The sequence below is a fragment of the Hemitrygon akajei genome, chromosome 4 (assembly GCF_048418815.1).
Source record: "Hemitrygon akajei chromosome 4, sHemAka1.3, whole genome shotgun sequence".
In the NCBI taxonomy this organism is placed as follows: domain Eukaryota; kingdom Metazoa; phylum Chordata; class Chondrichthyes; order Myliobatiformes; family Dasyatidae; genus Hemitrygon; species Hemitrygon akajei.
The window spans coordinates 148,958,576-148,976,968 of NC_133127.1; the positions used below are offsets into that span (position 1 = coordinate 148,958,576).

The 18,393-nt window shown below is 39.7% G+C and overlaps 1 protein-coding gene across 4 annotated transcripts in view; it reads left to right on the forward strand.

The window, feature by feature from the left end:
* The window catches only part of LOC140726767 (LIM and senescent cell antigen-like-containing domain protein 1), a 94,905-nt gene that overhangs the window by 36,110 nt on the left and 40,402 nt on the right, over window positions 1-18,393 (forward strand). Inside the window, exon 1 of one of the 4 annotated variants that reach the window (XM_073043568.1) lies at window positions 4,756-4,971. The exons of 2 other annotated variants lie outside the window; for them this stretch is intronic. In XM_073043568.1, coding sequence (XP_072899669.1) covers window positions 4,865-4,971 — 107 coding nt within the window. In that variant the 5' untranslated portion in view covers window positions 4,756-4,864. Of the gene's footprint in view, window positions 1-4,755; window positions 4,972-18,393 lie in introns of those variants that run through there. One more of the 4 variants, XM_073043569.1, reaches the window with a different exon arrangement.

Here is an 18,393-nt window from a genome sequence, read left to right on the forward strand (position 1 = left end):
ACAGTAGGAGTTAAACATTGATAAGTGGCTAGTTGTGCCACCAGTTCAGTGGTACAAGGAATAAGGACTTATTGTCCAGAATGGTCTCATATGATTCTGTCGCATTTCACAGGAGAAGAACTTAAAAACAGATGAGATGGCAAACATGGACATTGTTTTTATGCTGTTTCAGAACAGCATACCTGTCTTTTACAAAAATGCTGCATAAATGTGAACCAGCTGATTATAGAAAGGTAAAGCAAATTTCCTTTTGTTCAGTTTTCATTTTGGGAGCCCATTGTTCTGTGTCTCTTGAAAGACAATGTATAAAATTGAGTAAGGGTTATCTGTAAAATGTTATAATTAAATTAAAGATTGGTGTATTGCTTTTAGAAGTCCAGCATTATTTCAGTGTAACAGCTATATTTTTAAACATAATATACTCGCCTGCTACTGACACCCAGCATTGCCTTCTACAAAAAGGTGTGACGTAAAGGTTAGTTAGCTTGTGCGGAGCTAGGCAAGTTTTAACAGATTGAAGTACACCATGGTATGTACTTTGCATATCTCTGCATTCCTCCTCTTATCAAGAGCAAAGTAATTTGATTTGCCAAGTATGTTCAAAGATTGTTATGCACACAATTGTCCTATTAGAAGGTCATTTTGTACTTCAAGATGTTTCGAAGTATTTTATAGCAAGTACTATGAATACTCGGAAGTGTAGTCTCTGTTTTGATGTAGGAACGCAGCCCAGTGTGGCAGTTGATTTTTCGTCTTTAAGTTTTTATAAAGTGCCTTGAACTGAGAACCCTCTGATTTGGTGAACTACACCATGAGTAACTTCAAAAATGTTGCACTTATAAAGTGATGATTATATATCAATTATTAAATCAGAGTTTGAAGTCTAGTGAGGACAGAGACTGCATTGTCATTCATTATAATTGGATTTAAATATCTGACATAACATGCAGTTTTGCCTCTTTGGAGAATTATTATTTTAATACAGAGGTTACCGGTTAATTGAGACACATCAGGACCAGTACAATTTGGCCCAATTATGTGGCTACCCCAATTAGTTAAAGTATAAAAGAGACAAACTGCCTTTAACTGAGTAACAATTATATACTTAAATGAAATAGAGGAAAAAGGAACACTGCCAATACAATGCTATAAAACTGTGTATTAGTGCCTAATTGTCATTGACTGAGGAATGCGTCCGTCCAGTGTACCTGAATGCTGCCACATTCTTTGGATTGACTGTAAATGAACAAAATCAGCGCAGACACCTAGTGTAGATAATGGACTGCCTTTATACCGTGCTATCAATGATTGCATCCTCCATATCTTCATTTACATTGTAACATTCAAGAAAATTGTTGATACCTTCAAATTCTTTATGTCCTACCTTGTTGAATTAGTGAAATCGTTTCATTTTCATTCCCAGCCGTTTTTTGTACCTCCAAGCCTGAATGCTTAAAACGACAATGAGCAAAATAGTTCTGAATTGTCTTACTGCTTATTTCTTGCCGAGTATCAATGTCAAAAATCACTGCCTTTTGAACGCAAGTGAGACTATTTAAGAACCCCAGCTATTTTCTTGATTAATTTTTGTTATTTAAGGATTGTTCCAAATAGCCTGCAGCCCCAGTTAACCGGTGGCCCAGTTAACCAAAATCCACTGTATTAATATTTAAGTTTTTTGGTCAGTAGTTACAAAGCTGCTCACAATATTTTCAGCGGTCAGGAACCATTGCTCTATAAAGGATATCAGCTTTCTAAAGAAATATTATATTGTTACCGGTGGAATTGGCCATCTCTTTCCACTTTTGTAATGCTAGTTGTTAATATGCCAGCAGATCTATCATTGCAAGAATTTGTCGGACAACTGCAAGTTTCCCTAAATACTTTCAGCATTTGCACAATTGTGCTTTTTTAAATGAAGGTTCAGTTGAAATCTGCTTGAAGTATGGTTACACTGAATTTGAGGTGCACGCGTTCCATTTGATTTGATCACTGATGACAAAATGACTTTTTAAGTTAATATAAAGTTCAATCAAATAAATCATTGACTTAATTCAGTAAAAATAAAATTAAAGTCTTTAGAAGATAAAGTATAACTTCAAGGTGTTCAGTTTCATTGCTACTCATAAGGAGGGAACGTGACCTTCTTATAAGTTAAACTTGAAGAAATAAGTAACATAATTTCTTCTGCGGGAGTTTACTGCTTCCTCATCATCACTCTTGTGATTCTAGCTGCTTCACTCTCCATTCCACTTTTATCATTCTCCTTTTGCTCCATTCTCCATAGCACTTCTTGGCTTCCTGTTACTCCTCTAATCTTGTGGAAACCTGAGTGTGACCGTGTGCTGTGCACCACAAGTTTACAGTACCGCAGCCACGATCTGATTGGAACATTCACTAAACATTCCACTTTCAAAATCTTAGCAACAGTCCTTTGATTCAGTCCTCGCAATAGAATTTTCAGCAGCTGGTTGTCTGTTCAGTCAGTTCTCCTGTCATTACCTTGATGACCAAGCTTCTATTCAAACAATTGCTCACTCAACTGAGCCACTCCTGCAAGGCAGTTTCATCTCTGCTTCCTTAATCCAGTGGAAGTTAAGTCATTCACTACCTTGATCCACAAAACACTCTCAGACCCTGCTCCGGTCTGCAAAGATAGCTCATTACAACAGGGTTATCCTGGAGTACAAGGTAACCCCCAAATTTAGTTGTTTTCTTCTAAAGAATTGCTTTTCCCCTCCCTTGTAAATCTTCATGGAAACTCTTACATTTCAATACTGAGACCACCTAATAGCCCTCTCTTGTACTGTATTTCTATCTTTTAGTCCCTTTTAGGTATTTTTTTCAGCCACATACAGCAATCTGACAAACTTAGATCTTTCTCTAGTTTCTTTCATATGTGCTGTCTTGTCTACTCAATGCCTGAGGCACAATTCCTAATCACCAAGCTTTCTTTTCTGGTCCCCATGTTAGCAGATATTGCAAAAAAGCTTATCATGAAGTGAACCTCTATCATTCAAACCTGCTGTCATCAACCCAGCCTCAAAACAAAACTGTCCATTGGATCCTTTCCGTCCATGCTAACCCTCTGCATTCCCAGTCTCTATTGCAGCGTCCCAAATTTGCATCCAGGTTTCCAGGAGCTTGATGAGTCTCTCCAATCAGATTTTCAGCCCTCTCACAATAACAAAATTACGAGTGTCAAAACCACTGATACCAACTTTCATAGTTTTAACAAAAGTAATTGCCCCTTTTCCATGTTTCTACAGCTTTTCACATGATCCACCACTCCTTCCCACACTGAGCTTCTGGTTATGATGGCACCTACTGGTTCCTTTCTTCTCACTTCAGTCATAGCTAGAGCATCAACCCCAGTGGCTTTTTCCATGGCATTTTTCCTTGATCCCCCTCAAGTAGCTTATCTTTCTCCGTTATCCTTCATCGATGTAAGTTGAAACATCTTAGTTTCCATATGCATCCTGGAAACACCCAGATCTCATGGTTAGTTGTTGTTGCCTTCATAGCTTCAATGTCAGTGAACAGCATAGTATTGGATGAACAAATGTACCCCAACTACATATTGGGAAAACCAAAGCCATGACATTTTTTAACTCCCATTCTGCAAGTTCTCTTTCATGGTGACTAACATAATGCCTTTGTTCCTGTCACAGTTAATTCTCTGAGATCCGTTACCTGTTGCACATGCTGCACCATTGCTTAGAATACCAATTTTAACCACAAAAATACTACTTGACTCCATCTGCCTTAACACCTCTGGCAGTGAATCTCTTATCTATACTTATCTTTACTATCTCCAAAGTTTAACTGTTCGAGTACACTCCTGGCCAAGTTCCCGATGGCAGATTTTGTGATGATGGATGCAGTGCCACTTTTCACTCACTAAGTTCTGGACTTAGTAGCAATTGCTGCATGTTCAGGGGCTTGCTGGATGCCAGCAGTTCCTGTCAGAACCCAGGGCTATCACTGAAAAAATTTCAGCCCAATACTTCCTATGTAAAATTTTCTTTGATAGTAGACTTGTTTGTGAAGGAACTTGGGACATTTCACCGTATCAAGAAAGAGTAGAAAAACTAATTGATTTTTTGTTTGTGTTCAGCTTTAAACATCTACATAAATGTTAACGTGTCAGAACCCAAATGAATGCTGCTAGGTGGTGAAAACTCCCCTGTGAACTAGGGGTTAAATGAGACATGTTCCATGTCTTGCAAAAGTATGGTTGTGCAAAGCGGAGCATTTGCCTGTTTGGACTTGTGTGGTCAATCCTTGCATTAATTCAGTTGGTTTGATCATAAATGAGATCTGTAAATGGACACAAAAGAACTTGTAGTTACAACATAGTGTTGCGCAAAGCTGTTCTTTCTTTGGAGGCAGTTTTACAGCAGAAGTATCTGCCAGTCCTGACACATTCATTCCTTTACCTCTCTGTTCAAGGGGTGGGGAGATGAGATCTTGTACTGAAGGTGGAGACTTTTTTTTGTAACTAGAGAGTTTGAATAAAAATGTGAGAAAATGACTGGATAGGGCCACGTCATAATTTGTAATCCTGTTGATTTCTTCTGTGTGCAGATGACGGATGGCTTGCATATGCACTCATAGGTTAGATCGACTATGCTTGTGCAAGTTTCAGAAAAAAAATTTAAGTGCCCTTTTTAGAAGGGCGTGTTCATATGAAAGTCAGGAACCAATGCAATAACAGATTACATATCAGTATTGTTACAGGTGTAGGCATTGTGACGAATATCAGCTGAAACGTGGGGCTGGGCTACTAATTCAGGTATTTTTCAGAAAAGTTCCCGAAAGTTGCCGTAGTTGCTTTAGCTGCACCACACACCACATACCTGACATGAATTTGCTACAGTTGAAAGAGCTTTCGCAGTCTGATCTGTATCGAAGACGGCAAGAGCGTCATGACAGCTTTGGAACTGCTGGCTTAGAGACAACAAAGTTAAGGTATGTACAGTATGTGTTGATTATTAACCTCAACTGGCATTTCTTTTAAAAAGAAAGAAACTATATTCCTAACTTGCATTTATTAATGCAGCCAGTCTGAAATTGGTTGTCTTCTTACCTTGAGGGGCAGAGATGCACAATGTCAGTAGAAATTCATTGTTAAGCATATGCAGGTGTATACAAGTTTTAAGTAACTTTTGAATCTTAACATCTGTGTTCTTTTGGGCAACAAGGACAGATAGGGTATCTTTGAGAGTCAGTAGATTTGAATAGAATGTTACCAAAGTGCTTAAGTTAATATCAATCTAAAATCTCAATTGTAAAATAAAGTTAAATTTTCTATTGCAGTTACCATTTTTGGCTCTGCCTTTTGAGATCTCCGTTGTCTCAAAATATTTTAGTTCTATCTACCTCCACTGTGTTGTGTGAGAGAGAAAGAGATGTGATCTCTGTGACAGCAGGAGTGCTTTCAGTGTAATGCAAGAACGTCTTTTAAATCATTTCAACCATCCTATTTAATTTAGTTCCTATTTACACATTGTAATTCCTTTGACTATTCATTAACAGTTGCTGAATGCAATACTTGCAGATGTCACTGTTTATTTGTAGATTTTAGTTTTTAAAAAAATGACTTGTGGAATGTGCCTTAGGGGACAATGAGTGCAGTTTTCATATCTCTGCAAAAGCTGAAGGTCACTGTTTGAACTATAAGCCGAAGGCTAATAAATCTGATGAATTTGCTCCATATGGAGGTTCATTTTTGTTAGCAAAAAGGTGAAGGGTCTTTTTTAAACATCACAAATAAGTTTATATGATATAATTTTAAAAATCTTAACTATTTTGTGTTGAAACTACAATGTCTTGAAAACTATTCAGCCCCTAACCCCATGTTCACATAAATGAGTATTATGACCAGGGGTTTTGATTAATTTAACTGAGAATTTTTGCTTGTGAATCACGTGCTCCTTTATTCACAATAGATCCCCCAACCCAAAAAGATAAATGGGGAAAATGGTAGAGCATGATAAACTACAAATTTGAAAACTGAAATGTCAGTAGTTCAAAACTATTCATCCACCTTTGCTCGGTACTTAGTTGAACCACCACTCGTAGCTATTACATCCAGAAGTCCTTTTAAATAAGTCAGCATGATGGAGCAAGATTTGCCCTTTTTGTAAAATTGCTCAAGTCATGTTAGGTTAGTTGGGGACTGGCGGTGGACAGCAATCTTGAGGTTTTGCCAGTGATGTTTGATTGGGTTCAGGTCAGGACTCTGACTGGGCCGCTCAAAGACATCAATTGTCTTCGTTTGTACCCACTCCATGGTTGCTCTGGCAGGGTGCCTTTGGATCGTTGTCCTGCTGAAAGATGAACTTCCTCCCCAGTTTTAGCTTTCTGGCAGAGACTAGCAGGTTTTTATCCAGGATCTCTCTGTATTTAGCAGCATTTATCTTCCAATTAATCCTGACCAGATTTCCAGTCCCTGCTGCTGAAAAGCATCCCCATGGCATGATGTTACCTCCACCATACGTTACAGTAGGGATGGCTGATGCATTGTATTAGATTTATGCCACACATACAGCTTAATGTTTAGGCCATGCAACTACAAGACCTTCCACAAGATTGTGGAGCCATGAACTTTATCTCCAATAGCAGCCATTGACTTCTGCAGCTCACTCAGACCGACTGTTTCATCACAGTAGCCTATCTTAAGAGTGCCATTCTTCTCTGGTGACTTAAGTCTAGAGGGACAATCTCCGAGGCTGTGGTTTCATGTTTTTCCCACTTTTTCAAGATGGGCTTCACTGAGCTCCCAGGTACGTTCAGTGCCTTTGGGATGGTCTTTCCCAGATTTATCATTTCCCTGATTTGCCTTGAATGCTCTTTTGTCTTCACTTTGATTTGGTCTGTTGGATCTTTCAGAGAGAGGAGGTATTTACAGTATTTTTATGAATCTATTAGAAATGGGTGAGATGATCTTCCAGTTTTCTACATCAACTATTTGGGTGAGTTGGTAAGGTAATACATTGCACCTAAGGAAAGTTACAAAGCAGATGAATACTTTATCGGCCTCACAATTTTGTTCTTAAACTTTTAGTGACAGGCTTTGGATTTTTTCTTTTGATTTAGCATGGTGCACAATGTGATTAGCTCAAAAAATCCTCCAATACATTTAAATTTAGAAAATTAGACAGTAAAATGTGAAAATTGTCGTGGGGGCTGAATACTTTTTCAAGGCACTGCACTCCTGATCTTCCATTAGCCATCTCATTGTGGTAATGTTTTATCTCGGTCATGCCTAATAACTTTTTTAATTTAACATTTTTCTGCATCTTTTATAACTTCTGTAAATTTGTAGATTTTTGTTCCTGCCCAAAAATGTAAATTACTTTGTTTTGTTAACACACACAACATATCAAAATTAAAACTACTTTGAGAATGAGACGAGCTTTTACATTGAAGCTGGTATTTACAAAGGTAAAAGACTTGATCTGAGAGTCTTAATTGTATTTGTGATATGTATTCCTATTTTCATTCCTAATGAAAAAGAAAGTAAACATTTCATGTCAAACGAAGGGTCTTCAACAATCAAGTGTCTGAAACATTAGCTGTTTTTTACACAGGCACTGCCTAATCTGCTGTGTACTTCCATCACTTTCTGTTTTTAATTCATTAATTATTTTTTGTATAGATTAAGTGAAGTGGTGGGGAGAGGTCTATACATCTCTATTAGTTTTAAGCTTATAAAGCAGATGGTGGCCATTTAATGTGGCTCCTGCATTAGCCATTATGAAACCAAACCAAACCATACCTTTTTCCACGTTATTTTCATGTCATTCGGCACTACATAAAAGAATGGAGCTGCTTGATGAAGTTTAAAATTGATACATACCCTCAGTTAACTGATTTCTTCAAAGCTTGAAGTTAGGTTTATCAAACACAAAATGCCATTTTTAGGTTGAAGGAGAAAACATTTTCCCTTCATTTCATACTTAACCCCCGGTGAAAAGAGGGGCGAAACCTAAGTGCTCTTTTTCCACATGCAAACCTTGGTTATTTCCTTTCGTCGTTGCACTCTGACAATTAGCATTTGTTTCCCAATCACACTTTATTTACCTGTGCACAGTCCTGCCTCTGCCACTGAAATGTTCTAAAACTTCTGCTCAGAATTGCCAATATTATGCAAATATTGACTAATTGAAATCTTGTGCACTTTCTAATATCTAATTTGTATACATAGATTAAAATTACCAAACATGGTACATTCTTACAAGAATTAATAACCAATAAAGACTGTACGAGAAGGCCAACAATAGATTAATTTTTGTAAAGTCATTGTCCAATAGTGTGTACTTCTCAATCCTTCATTTGCATCTTTATCCTGCCCTGTCTGTTCATGTCCTTTGCATTTCATGCCATCAAAGGAGTTTATTCTTCCACACTGTATTAACCCTTGCTATGCTGCAACTTATATATTCCTCTCTTTTGTTCTGGGAAAAGCACCGTGACCTTTGGCTAAGTTTCAGTAACATTGTTCATGGAACTCCATCAGGGGTGGTTGGTTGCTGGACATGATAGAAATGTCTGTTCTTCGAGCCGTTACTCCGTAGAGTGACCTCAAAATGAATGCTACAACTAGTAGAAACAAAGCCTCCAGTGGCAACTTTACTATGGAGTTGCCCTAAACACCACCCCCACCCTTAGCAGGGATTTGAGCTAGCGGGGCCTCCGTTAGATGTCTGTCTGTTTGACAGATAGAGGAGGAGTGCAGATGGTGAGCACATGGACATCCCAACACATGGAACATCCCAACACTATCCCGTGCAGAGATTGTTCTGTTGCATAGTTCAGAGTGTAGTGAGTTATTGTGAGAGCCAGTGGGAGCATTTCTGGCCACTTTAATCCAGTTTTCTCACAAAAGTTAGCCAATCTGTTTTTCTAGGACTACATTCAGTTCCTCAATTGATTGTGGGTGTATGGGCAAGTGAAATGATGTTTACATTGCAAAGCTTGTGTCACTTTGCCAGTAAAATATGGGCCATTGGTACTTTATCTTAGGGATCCCAAATTAGGAATAAATTCTTGTAATAAAAGTTTAGCAACTGTTACAACATCACTTCTACAAGTTGAATGGGGTTTCTACCCATCGAGGGGAAAAAAAAACATACAATAACTAGTACATAGTTGTAACTAATACTTTTAGGTAACTGTATTCAAAGTCCATTTGGAGAAGCACAAATGGACTCCAGGGTAAGGGCCTGGTAGTGGCAGATACGGCTGTGTTTGCGGCAGATCATTCCATGGTTAAGAATCCTAGCACATACCACGTATTTGTTTACCTGCCCATCTATCCATCTACCCAGCAATTCATCCGCTCAACAAGCTATGGGCTCTTCCAGCCCAGCAACCCACCCACAGGCCATTCCCAATGAGCCATACCGTCCAGCAATGTCTGACAGGTGCGTGTGTAGAGCTTGAGAGAACATGTATGTTCCTCTGGGAGGCAGGTCCAAGAATACCATTTGCCTTGTTGGGTGAAAGTGAACAAATATTGGGAGTTTGGTTGGATTGGGATGGCGAAAACTGCTCCACATGGTGGTGACTATCGTATGATACATGGTGTTGGCTGGAATACAACTAAAGATTGTGGCTGGATTGCGAGCTATCAGTTGGGCTGGTATCACAGACTCATTAACAGTTCGTAAGTGCTAGCCCTCACTAAGATCATGAGATCTAGTATGGTCTGCTATCAAATCTTTTAGTGAAATGGCACCCCCTCCTGCACTCCTCCACCCCCCCGTGATTCCTGTAATGCTGTTGGGAGCCTCTAACTGTAGGGGGGGGGCACTGGCTGGTGCCAATGTCACAGAGTATTTGGGAGGTGGCACTTGCTATGGCCCTTGCTGAGAAAGGCGGGGGTATGAGTGTTCATTCTCAGATTCTGGTACTGGTTGCTTCTTTTCAACACAGAGTTAGTTGCCTGTATTTTCTGTCTCTCCCTTTTCCTCCAGTACCTTCTGTATACCTTCTTTTCTCTTGTCATATATTTTTAATATCCTTCCCCAATCTAAAGTGAGCCTGCTACTCCTGCCTTTGTGTTTCTATGTTTAGATTGACTGCATCTCTTACAAACTTAATATAAAATTGGCATATTTCTCTCCTTGTCCCACCTTCCTTCCTTCTCATTTCCCTCCTTATTCCATCTTCTTCCCCTTTTCCAGACCAGATGAAGGGTCATGGCCTGAAATGTTGACTGTTTATTTATTTCCATTGATGCTGCCTAACCTACTGAGTTCCTCCAACATCTTGTTTGTGTTGCTCTTGATCTCCAGTATGCGCAGAATTTCTTGTGCTTCTATCATATTACTCCCACTACCTTGTACCTAAAGATCTGAGGCCATGAATCTTCCATCTTTCAACTAAAGTAATTGGTCCAAGACCTTGTACTGTGCCATTTTTTATTGACAATTAACTAAGTATTTTCTCAGGTGATGCTATATGTGGAATTGTGAGGTTTGTAAATTTCTATGTCTCAAATTTGACTTGTGAGAAAATTTTAAGTGATTTATATAATCATCTAGTTAAAATATTTGTCAGCCCTTTTCCTTTCTCAAAATTACAGATGTAAAGGAAATGTGGTACAATCTTTTGTACAAGTATTAAGTTTGAATAATGCGCTGGAATGTATGTGTTGAGCTTAGAACCTGTAGGGGGATGGAGAGTGTAAATATTTTAAAACACTACTTTTACTTTAAGAAAAATATCAGAAGTCACTTTATTGTTAAACCAACAATAAGGCTTTGACTTAATAACTGCTACAGAAGCTTTTTAAAATTGCTGTTGAACATTAAAATTGTATTTGCTGTACACAACGGAACAAGTCCCCTTCTTTAAAGACTCCTTTATAAAGTAATTTTGATATTATATTCATTATTGAGCTTGTTAGTTCAAGTTATCTGTTTCAGTTTCTGCAATTATTTTTGAATACAAACTACAGAATGGCATGCAGTCCCTTGGGGTTCTCTTAGAACCGTGCCTGAAAATGTTAAAATATCCACGAGGGATCTCCACTCTTACTGAAAATGATCTACAGTTCAAAAAAATGCAATTTTGAATTAAAACAAGTTATAGCATGTACATGTGTTTTTTCCCAAATTGTATAAATATCATCTTTACAAAGCAAACTCCTTAGGCTGTAGTTACTGCTTTAAATATTGCAGTAGACGGGGCTGTAGAATCTCCAGCATGAATTGCTCTCCTTTTCAAAGGTAGTTATTTTGTCGGCAACAGTCTGATTATCACCACAGCTAGGGGAACTTCTCTTAGAACTAAATTTTAGTTTTTCTCTGTGACAACTAGTTGTCGTGGAATGGAGTTTTTGGGAAAAGTACGCTGGATGTACTCACACATCTTGATCTAGTTTGGATTCTGTTCTGAAGATGTGGATTACGCCCACTTCCACTTGAGAGTTCAAAATCTCATTTTTAAAATGCAACTCAGGTCATTTGCCATTGCTGCTTTAGTGCATCAATAATATTGCTATCGTTCTGTAAGCAGTCTACGGAGTGGAAGACGCTGATGTCATTGGTCTCGCCCTAGATCTGAATGTTGGGCAAGCACTGCTATCAGTTATGAATTGGGATAATGATTAACTTCCTTCATTTTAAAAGGCTGATAAATGGCCAGTGGAAAAAGGACCACATTTCTCATGTTTAATGTTCATATATAACAGGTTTATAACCTAAAATAAAATAAAATAACTGAATATGCTGTAAATGCTCGGCAAGTCAGGCCATGGATTCTATTGGAAGTATGTGAGTGGATGAAATGGAGTTAGTACACGAAGTACGTAGGTTTTGCAGAGGGCATATGAGTTGTTCACTGGAATGATGCCTGGATTAGAGAGCTTTGAGCGCAAGGAGAGGTTGAATAAACTTGGATTGTTTTCTCTGGAATGACCTGACCAAGAGTGTCATAGATGGAGTACAAGGAGTTTTATTCCCGGGAGGGGCAATGTCAAGTATTGGAGAGAGTAGCTTTAAGGTGAGAGGGGAAAGTTGAAAGGAAATGTATCAAGCAAGTTTTTATGCAGAGTAGTAGGTGTCTGGAATATGCTGCCAGGGAGGAAGTAGAAGCAGATTTAATAGACTTTGTTTTATAGGAATCTAGACAGGTGCACAAACAGAATGGAGGGATAGGGACCATGTGCAGGCAGATATACAATTTAAATTGGTAATATGATTGTCACAGACATAGTGAGCTCATTCCTGTTGGATGTATCTGATTGAAACTCCTTTGTTAGAATGACCTAAAACATCAACCTCTTTTTTTTTATAAGAACATAAGAAATAGGAGCAGGAGTAGGCCATCTGGCCCATCGAGCCTGCCCCACCATTCAATAAGATCATGACTGATCTGTCCGTAAACTCAGCTCCATCTGCCTGCCTTTCCCCCATAACCCTTAATTCCCCTACTATGTAAAAATCTATCTAACTGTATCATAAATATATTTAGTGAAGAAGCCTCAACTGTTTCCTTGGGTAGAGAATTCCATAGGTTCACCGCTCTCTGGGAAAAACAGTTTCTCCTCATCTTTGTCCTAAATCTTCTCCCTTGACTCTTGAGGCAATGTCCCCTAATTCTAGTCTCACCTACCAATGGAAACAACTTTCCTACTTCTATCTTATCTACCCCTTTCAAAATTTTGTGTGTTTCTATAAGATCCGCTCTCATTCTTCTGAATTCCAGAGAGTATGGTTCCTGGCGACTCAATCTCTCCTCATAGATTAACCCCTTCATCTCTGGAATCAACCTGGTGAACCTCCTCTGCACTGCCTCCAAAGTCAGTATCCTTCCTCAAGTATGGAGACCAGAACTGCACACAGTACTCCAGGTGCGGCCTCACCAGTACCCTGTATAGGTGACCTCCCTGCTCTTGAATTCAATCCCTCTAGCAATAAAGGCCAACATTCTGTTTGCTTTCTTAATATCCTGTTGTACCTGCAAGCCAATATTTTATGATTCATGCACAAGCACTCCCAAGTCCCTCTGCACAACAGCATGTTGCAATCTTTCACCATTTAAATAATAATCTGCTCTTCTATTATTCCTTCCAAAGTGGATGATCTCGCATTTACCAATGTTGTATTGCATCTGCCGGACCTTGGCCCACTCACTTAACCTATCAATATCCCTCTGCAGACTCTCCACATCCTCTGTACAATTTGCTTTTCCACTCAGTTTAGTGTCATCAGCAAATTTTGCTACACTACACTCAGTCCCCTCTTCCAAATCATCAATGTAAATGGTAAACAGCTGCGGGCCCAGCACCGACCCCTGTAGCACCCCACTCACCACCGACTGTCAACCGGAGAAACACCTATTTATACCAACTCTCTGCCTTCTATTGTTTAACCAATCCACTATCCATGCCAATACACTTCCTCTGACTCCATGCATCCGTATCTTATTTATGAGTCTCTTGCGTGGCACCTTATCGAACGCCTTTTGGAAATCCAAGTATATGACATCCACCTGTTCCCCTCTATCCACTGCACTCATTATGTCCTCAAAGAACTCCAGAAAGTTTGTCAAACAGGACCTGCCCTTAATGAATCCATGCCGCGTCTGTCTAATGGAACCACTCCTTTCTAAATGTTTCACTATTTCTTCCTTAATGACAGCTTCAAGCATTTTCCCGACTACAGATGTTAAGCTAACTGGCCTATAGTTACCCGTCTTTTGCCTACATCCTTTTTGAAAAAGTGACGTGACATTTGCTGTTTTCCAATCCACCTTTCCGCAGGTGCTGCCTGACTCGTTGAGCATTTCGAGTATTTTCTGATTTTTCTTATTTTGGATTAGCAGCACCGGCGGTTTTTTTCCTCCCAGTTTTCATTTTGTTGCTATCATTTTCAACATTTTCAAAAGAAGGTGCTGGCAAGCAGCATGCTTTTGGGGCCATTTTAGATTTTCATAAAGTCTACAGCTTTTTAAAAAAACACAATGGAAAGCTGTTCACTGCATCCACATTTCGTATTTTGTAGTCAGTAATTGTATGTAAACTGTGTTCTTGACTTTTCAAAGTGGTCCTCAGGAATTTAAATTGTACTTCCACACACTTCAGTACCAGCTTCTTGATGTGCATGTGGAGCTTTCTTGTTGAATGTTAAATTTTAGCTGATATACCAGCTGTGTGGCACACTGCCAGGCTTCGTTAAAATTATGTGGCTATGCAAAGAAGTAGTACTGTATGTTCTTAATGTGTGAGGTGCATACTGCAGGTCTTTACAAATTATTTTGTCCCAGGGTGACGTGAAGTTAATACAGTATGAGCATTCAATGGAGAATTCAATTGTTATGTAATGAAATGAGATTCCAAACCTAATGCTTGCAGTTGAATTTCTTGCCCAGTGATTAATCTTGATTATCAAATACAATGCTACCTGGTTTTAAGTTTCTAATGATCCTTTTGTACAATTAGAGTAGAATTGAATCACCCATATAGTCTGACAACACTGACATGCAGGTTGAGAGAGGTGGTAGAGCCTACTGTTATTAATGCACTTGTGGAGGCTGATGTGTAGATTCCTTCTCTGAGAAGTAAGGAAAGAACGAGATCAAGTTGATTAATATAGATAATTTTACAGTAATTTGCATACCTGTGTATTGTAAATAACCTGAACAGTTTTCAAATCAGAAGTGATGCTGAGAGTCTAGTTCCCTGACAGCAGAAGATGCCCGCAGCCTCACAGCAGCCAGCAAATCCATACCAGTGGTCTCCCAAATGCTCATCCTTAAAAGCTGTACATAAGCTGGGAGTAAGGACTTGTATGTGTTTTGGCTGTAAATGTATATAGTAAAATTATCTCACTAAGTTTGAAAGGAGATGATGACATGTCTTAAGTGGCAGAGGGAGTAAATGCGCCATACTTGCAGGTTTTGAATCGGCTCATTTGATAAGGGCCAAGGCATGGTTGGAAAGACACAAACATAAAGTTGGAGGAAAGGTATGACTTGGTGAGTAAGAGTAGTAGAATAGATGCAGCTCATCTCAGTGATGGAAGTGTCTTGTGTTTCTCACACATGTAAGCAAGTTTGACAGGAAGACTCGAAGGTCATATTTGACAATGGAGAAATGGGGCAAATTTGATGTAAAGCACCAAAACAGGAAATGCTAGAAAAGACTCGGCAAGTCGGACAGCATCAGTGGAAAGAGAAACATTTTTAATATTTCAGGTCAAAGATTTAATAGAATGCTAGTGGGCAACTTTAACAAACAGTAATAAGGATATTAATAAGGTTGAAAGAGTGCAGAGAAGGTTTACAAGGATGTTGCTGGGACTTGAGAAACTGAGTTACAGAGAAAGGTTGAATAGGTTAGGACTTTATTCCCTGGAGCATAGAAGAATGAGGGGAGATTTGATAGAGGTATATAAAATTATGATGGGTATAGATAGAGTGAATGCAAGCAGGCGTTTTCCACTGAGGTTAGGGGAGAAAAAAACCAGAGGACATGGGTTGAGGGTGAAAGGGGAAAAGTTTAAAGGGAATATTATGGTTCAGGTGCAGGTCAGTGGGACTAGGCAGAAAAATGGTTCGGCACAGCCAAGAAGGGCCAAAAGGCCTGTTTCTGTGCTGTAATGTTCTATGGTTCTAAAGTCCAGTATTACAAAAATACCCACATTTGGGCAAAGAATTAACTATAATTAGTATTGCATTTGATTTTGGGATTACTGCATTTTCCAAAGCCTCGGTTCATAAAAATCCTTGAGTCCTGTTGAAGGGTCTCAGCCCAAAACATCAACTGTACTCTTTTCCGTAGATGATGCCTGGCCTGCTCAGTTCCACCAGCATTTTGTGTATGTTGCTTGGATTTCCAGCATCTGCAGATTTTCTTTTGTTTGTGGTTTGTAAAAATTTCCAGATTTCAATGTTGATTCGTAAAAACTTGTCTGTGCTGGGAAGAGCAATGAATGAAAAACCAGGAGATGGAAGCAGAGTCATTGAATTATACAGCATGAAAACAGGCCCTGTTGGCACAACCTATCCATGCTGCTCAAGTTGCCCGCTTCAGCTAGTTCTATTTCCGTACCCTGCCTAAACTGTTCCTATCCATGTACACGTGATTGTATTTTTTTTAACATAATGGTACTCCAATCTACCATTTCCTCTGGCAGCTCATCTTATATACTCACCACTTTCTGCACGTGTGTATGTGTGGGGGGGGGGGCCTTCCCCTTGGATCTTCATTAAATCTTTCCCCCTCACCCTAAATCACTAAACTTTTAGACTCCCATATGTACATTTGGAAAATGATTGTGGCTGTCCACCTTATCTGCACTCCGAGGGAAAGAAGTCCCCAGCCCTTTGTCGTCTCTGCTTATAACTCAAACCCTCTAGTTCAGTACATCCTCTAGTGACTTTCTTCCTCCAGCTAGGCAACCAGAATTGCAGAAATCCAAATGTGGCCTCATGAACGTCTTGATTAGCTGTAGCATGACATCCCAGCTTTTGTACGAAATGCCCTTGGACTCAAAGGCAAATGTGCCAAGCACTTCCATTACCACCCAGTCTGTCTGTGTTTCTGCTTTTAACAGACTATGGATTTGTTCTCTCTGTTATACAGCATTCTCCAGGGCCTTATTGTTTTCTATGCAAGTCCTGCCCAGGTTCAACTTCAAAGGTTTCAAGGGTACATTTAATATCAGAGAAATGTATACAATATACTTCCTGAAATTATTTTTCTTCACAACCATCCACAAAAACAGAGGAGTTCCCCAAAGAATGAATAACCGTAAAATGTTACAATCCCATACCCCCCAGCTCCCCCCACCCACACATAAGTAGTAGCAAAGTAATGATCCCCCCTTCCCCCACTAGCAAAAAAAGCATTGGCGCCCCCCACTGCGCACTCAAACGTGTAGCAAAGCATCAGTAAAGACACAAACTTGCAGTACCCCGAAGACTACTCGTTCAGCCGGTAATTCAACATACCACAGGCTCTCTCTCTCCCCCAATAAAGGAAAAAGAGATGTCCCTGTTTCACAACAACAGGGGAGACATAACAAACAACTCACTGATTTACGATATTAAAAGTCTGTTGCGTTGATTCTTCCCAGCTCTGTGCCCAAAGAACTCAGGTCTCTGGGCACACAGCCAGCAGCCAGCTTGCTGCTTTTGACCTCTGTCTCCCTCAACACACCAGTTTCCTGCAGAGGCACTGACCTCGAGTCTGCCAGCCTCCAGAGCCACGAAATCCCGGAACCCTGAAGGCACACTCATCTTCTAGGCCGCGCCCTTGGTGTGTCGAATAGCAGCCAATCGTGAGCGGGTCCCATTCCTGCAAAAAGCCAAATTCAGTGTGTAACTCCAGGTCAGGGTCTTCAAAAGAACCCTGAAAGGGAAAAATAGAGATATTAAAGATGGAAATAGAGCTGTTTCTGAAGATGCAAGCAAAGGAGTCGCCGTTAGGTGCCATCACCCTCCTAAGCTCCACCCTTTAACTTGCCAGAAATGTAACACTTCACACTGGTCCAGGTGAAATCAGCTTGCTTTCCCAATTGATTTAGATCTGTTGTTATCTTAGACAGCCTTCTTCACTGCCCACTATACTAGCAATTCTGGTTGCCTCTGTTCCACAAATTCCCTAACGGTGCCAACATTATTCCTGTACAAATCATCCATGTAGATGATGAACAACAAGGAACTCAACATCAATCTCTGAGGCACACTGAGGCCTCCGATCTGTAAAACAATCCTCTAGGGCCATGATCTATTATTACCAAGTCAATTTTGTATCCGATTGGCTGGTTTACCCTGGATCTCATATGATCTGACCTTCCAGCCTGCGGGTCTGTCAAAAGTCTTGCTAAGGTCCATGGAGCCAATATCTACTACACTGACCTTCTCAATTCTCGTCGTCACCTCAGTCAGACTTGTTAGACTTGATTTCCCATGCACAGAGCCATGTTGAATATTCCTAACCAGTCCTTGCCTTTCCAAGTATTTCAAGAATTTCCTGGAATCGTATCCTGGTTCTTAAGTTTAAACTGCCATTTGTTCACTTAAGGATGCTCTCTAATGGATGTCTGTGGTAACTTCTACTTTACAAAAAGATCACTCGACAACTTGATGGCCAAAAGAGCATCTTTATCTGGGACGGCAAATGATATTTACAATACAGAGGCTTCCAGGTACCTCTTGTGGCATGGGTGGAGGAACTATATACAATGCATACTGGGAGTAAAAAGAGCGGAAGTAAAGACCCCACCAACCCCGGATCCCACCTCTTGCTACCAACAGCTTCCTGACTAGTATTAACTTACTTTTAGTAATACTCACATTACAACAGTGTCCATTTTCCATTTCTATAACCTAAATCTGGACTATTGATGGATGATTTCCCAGTCAGGTTACTCT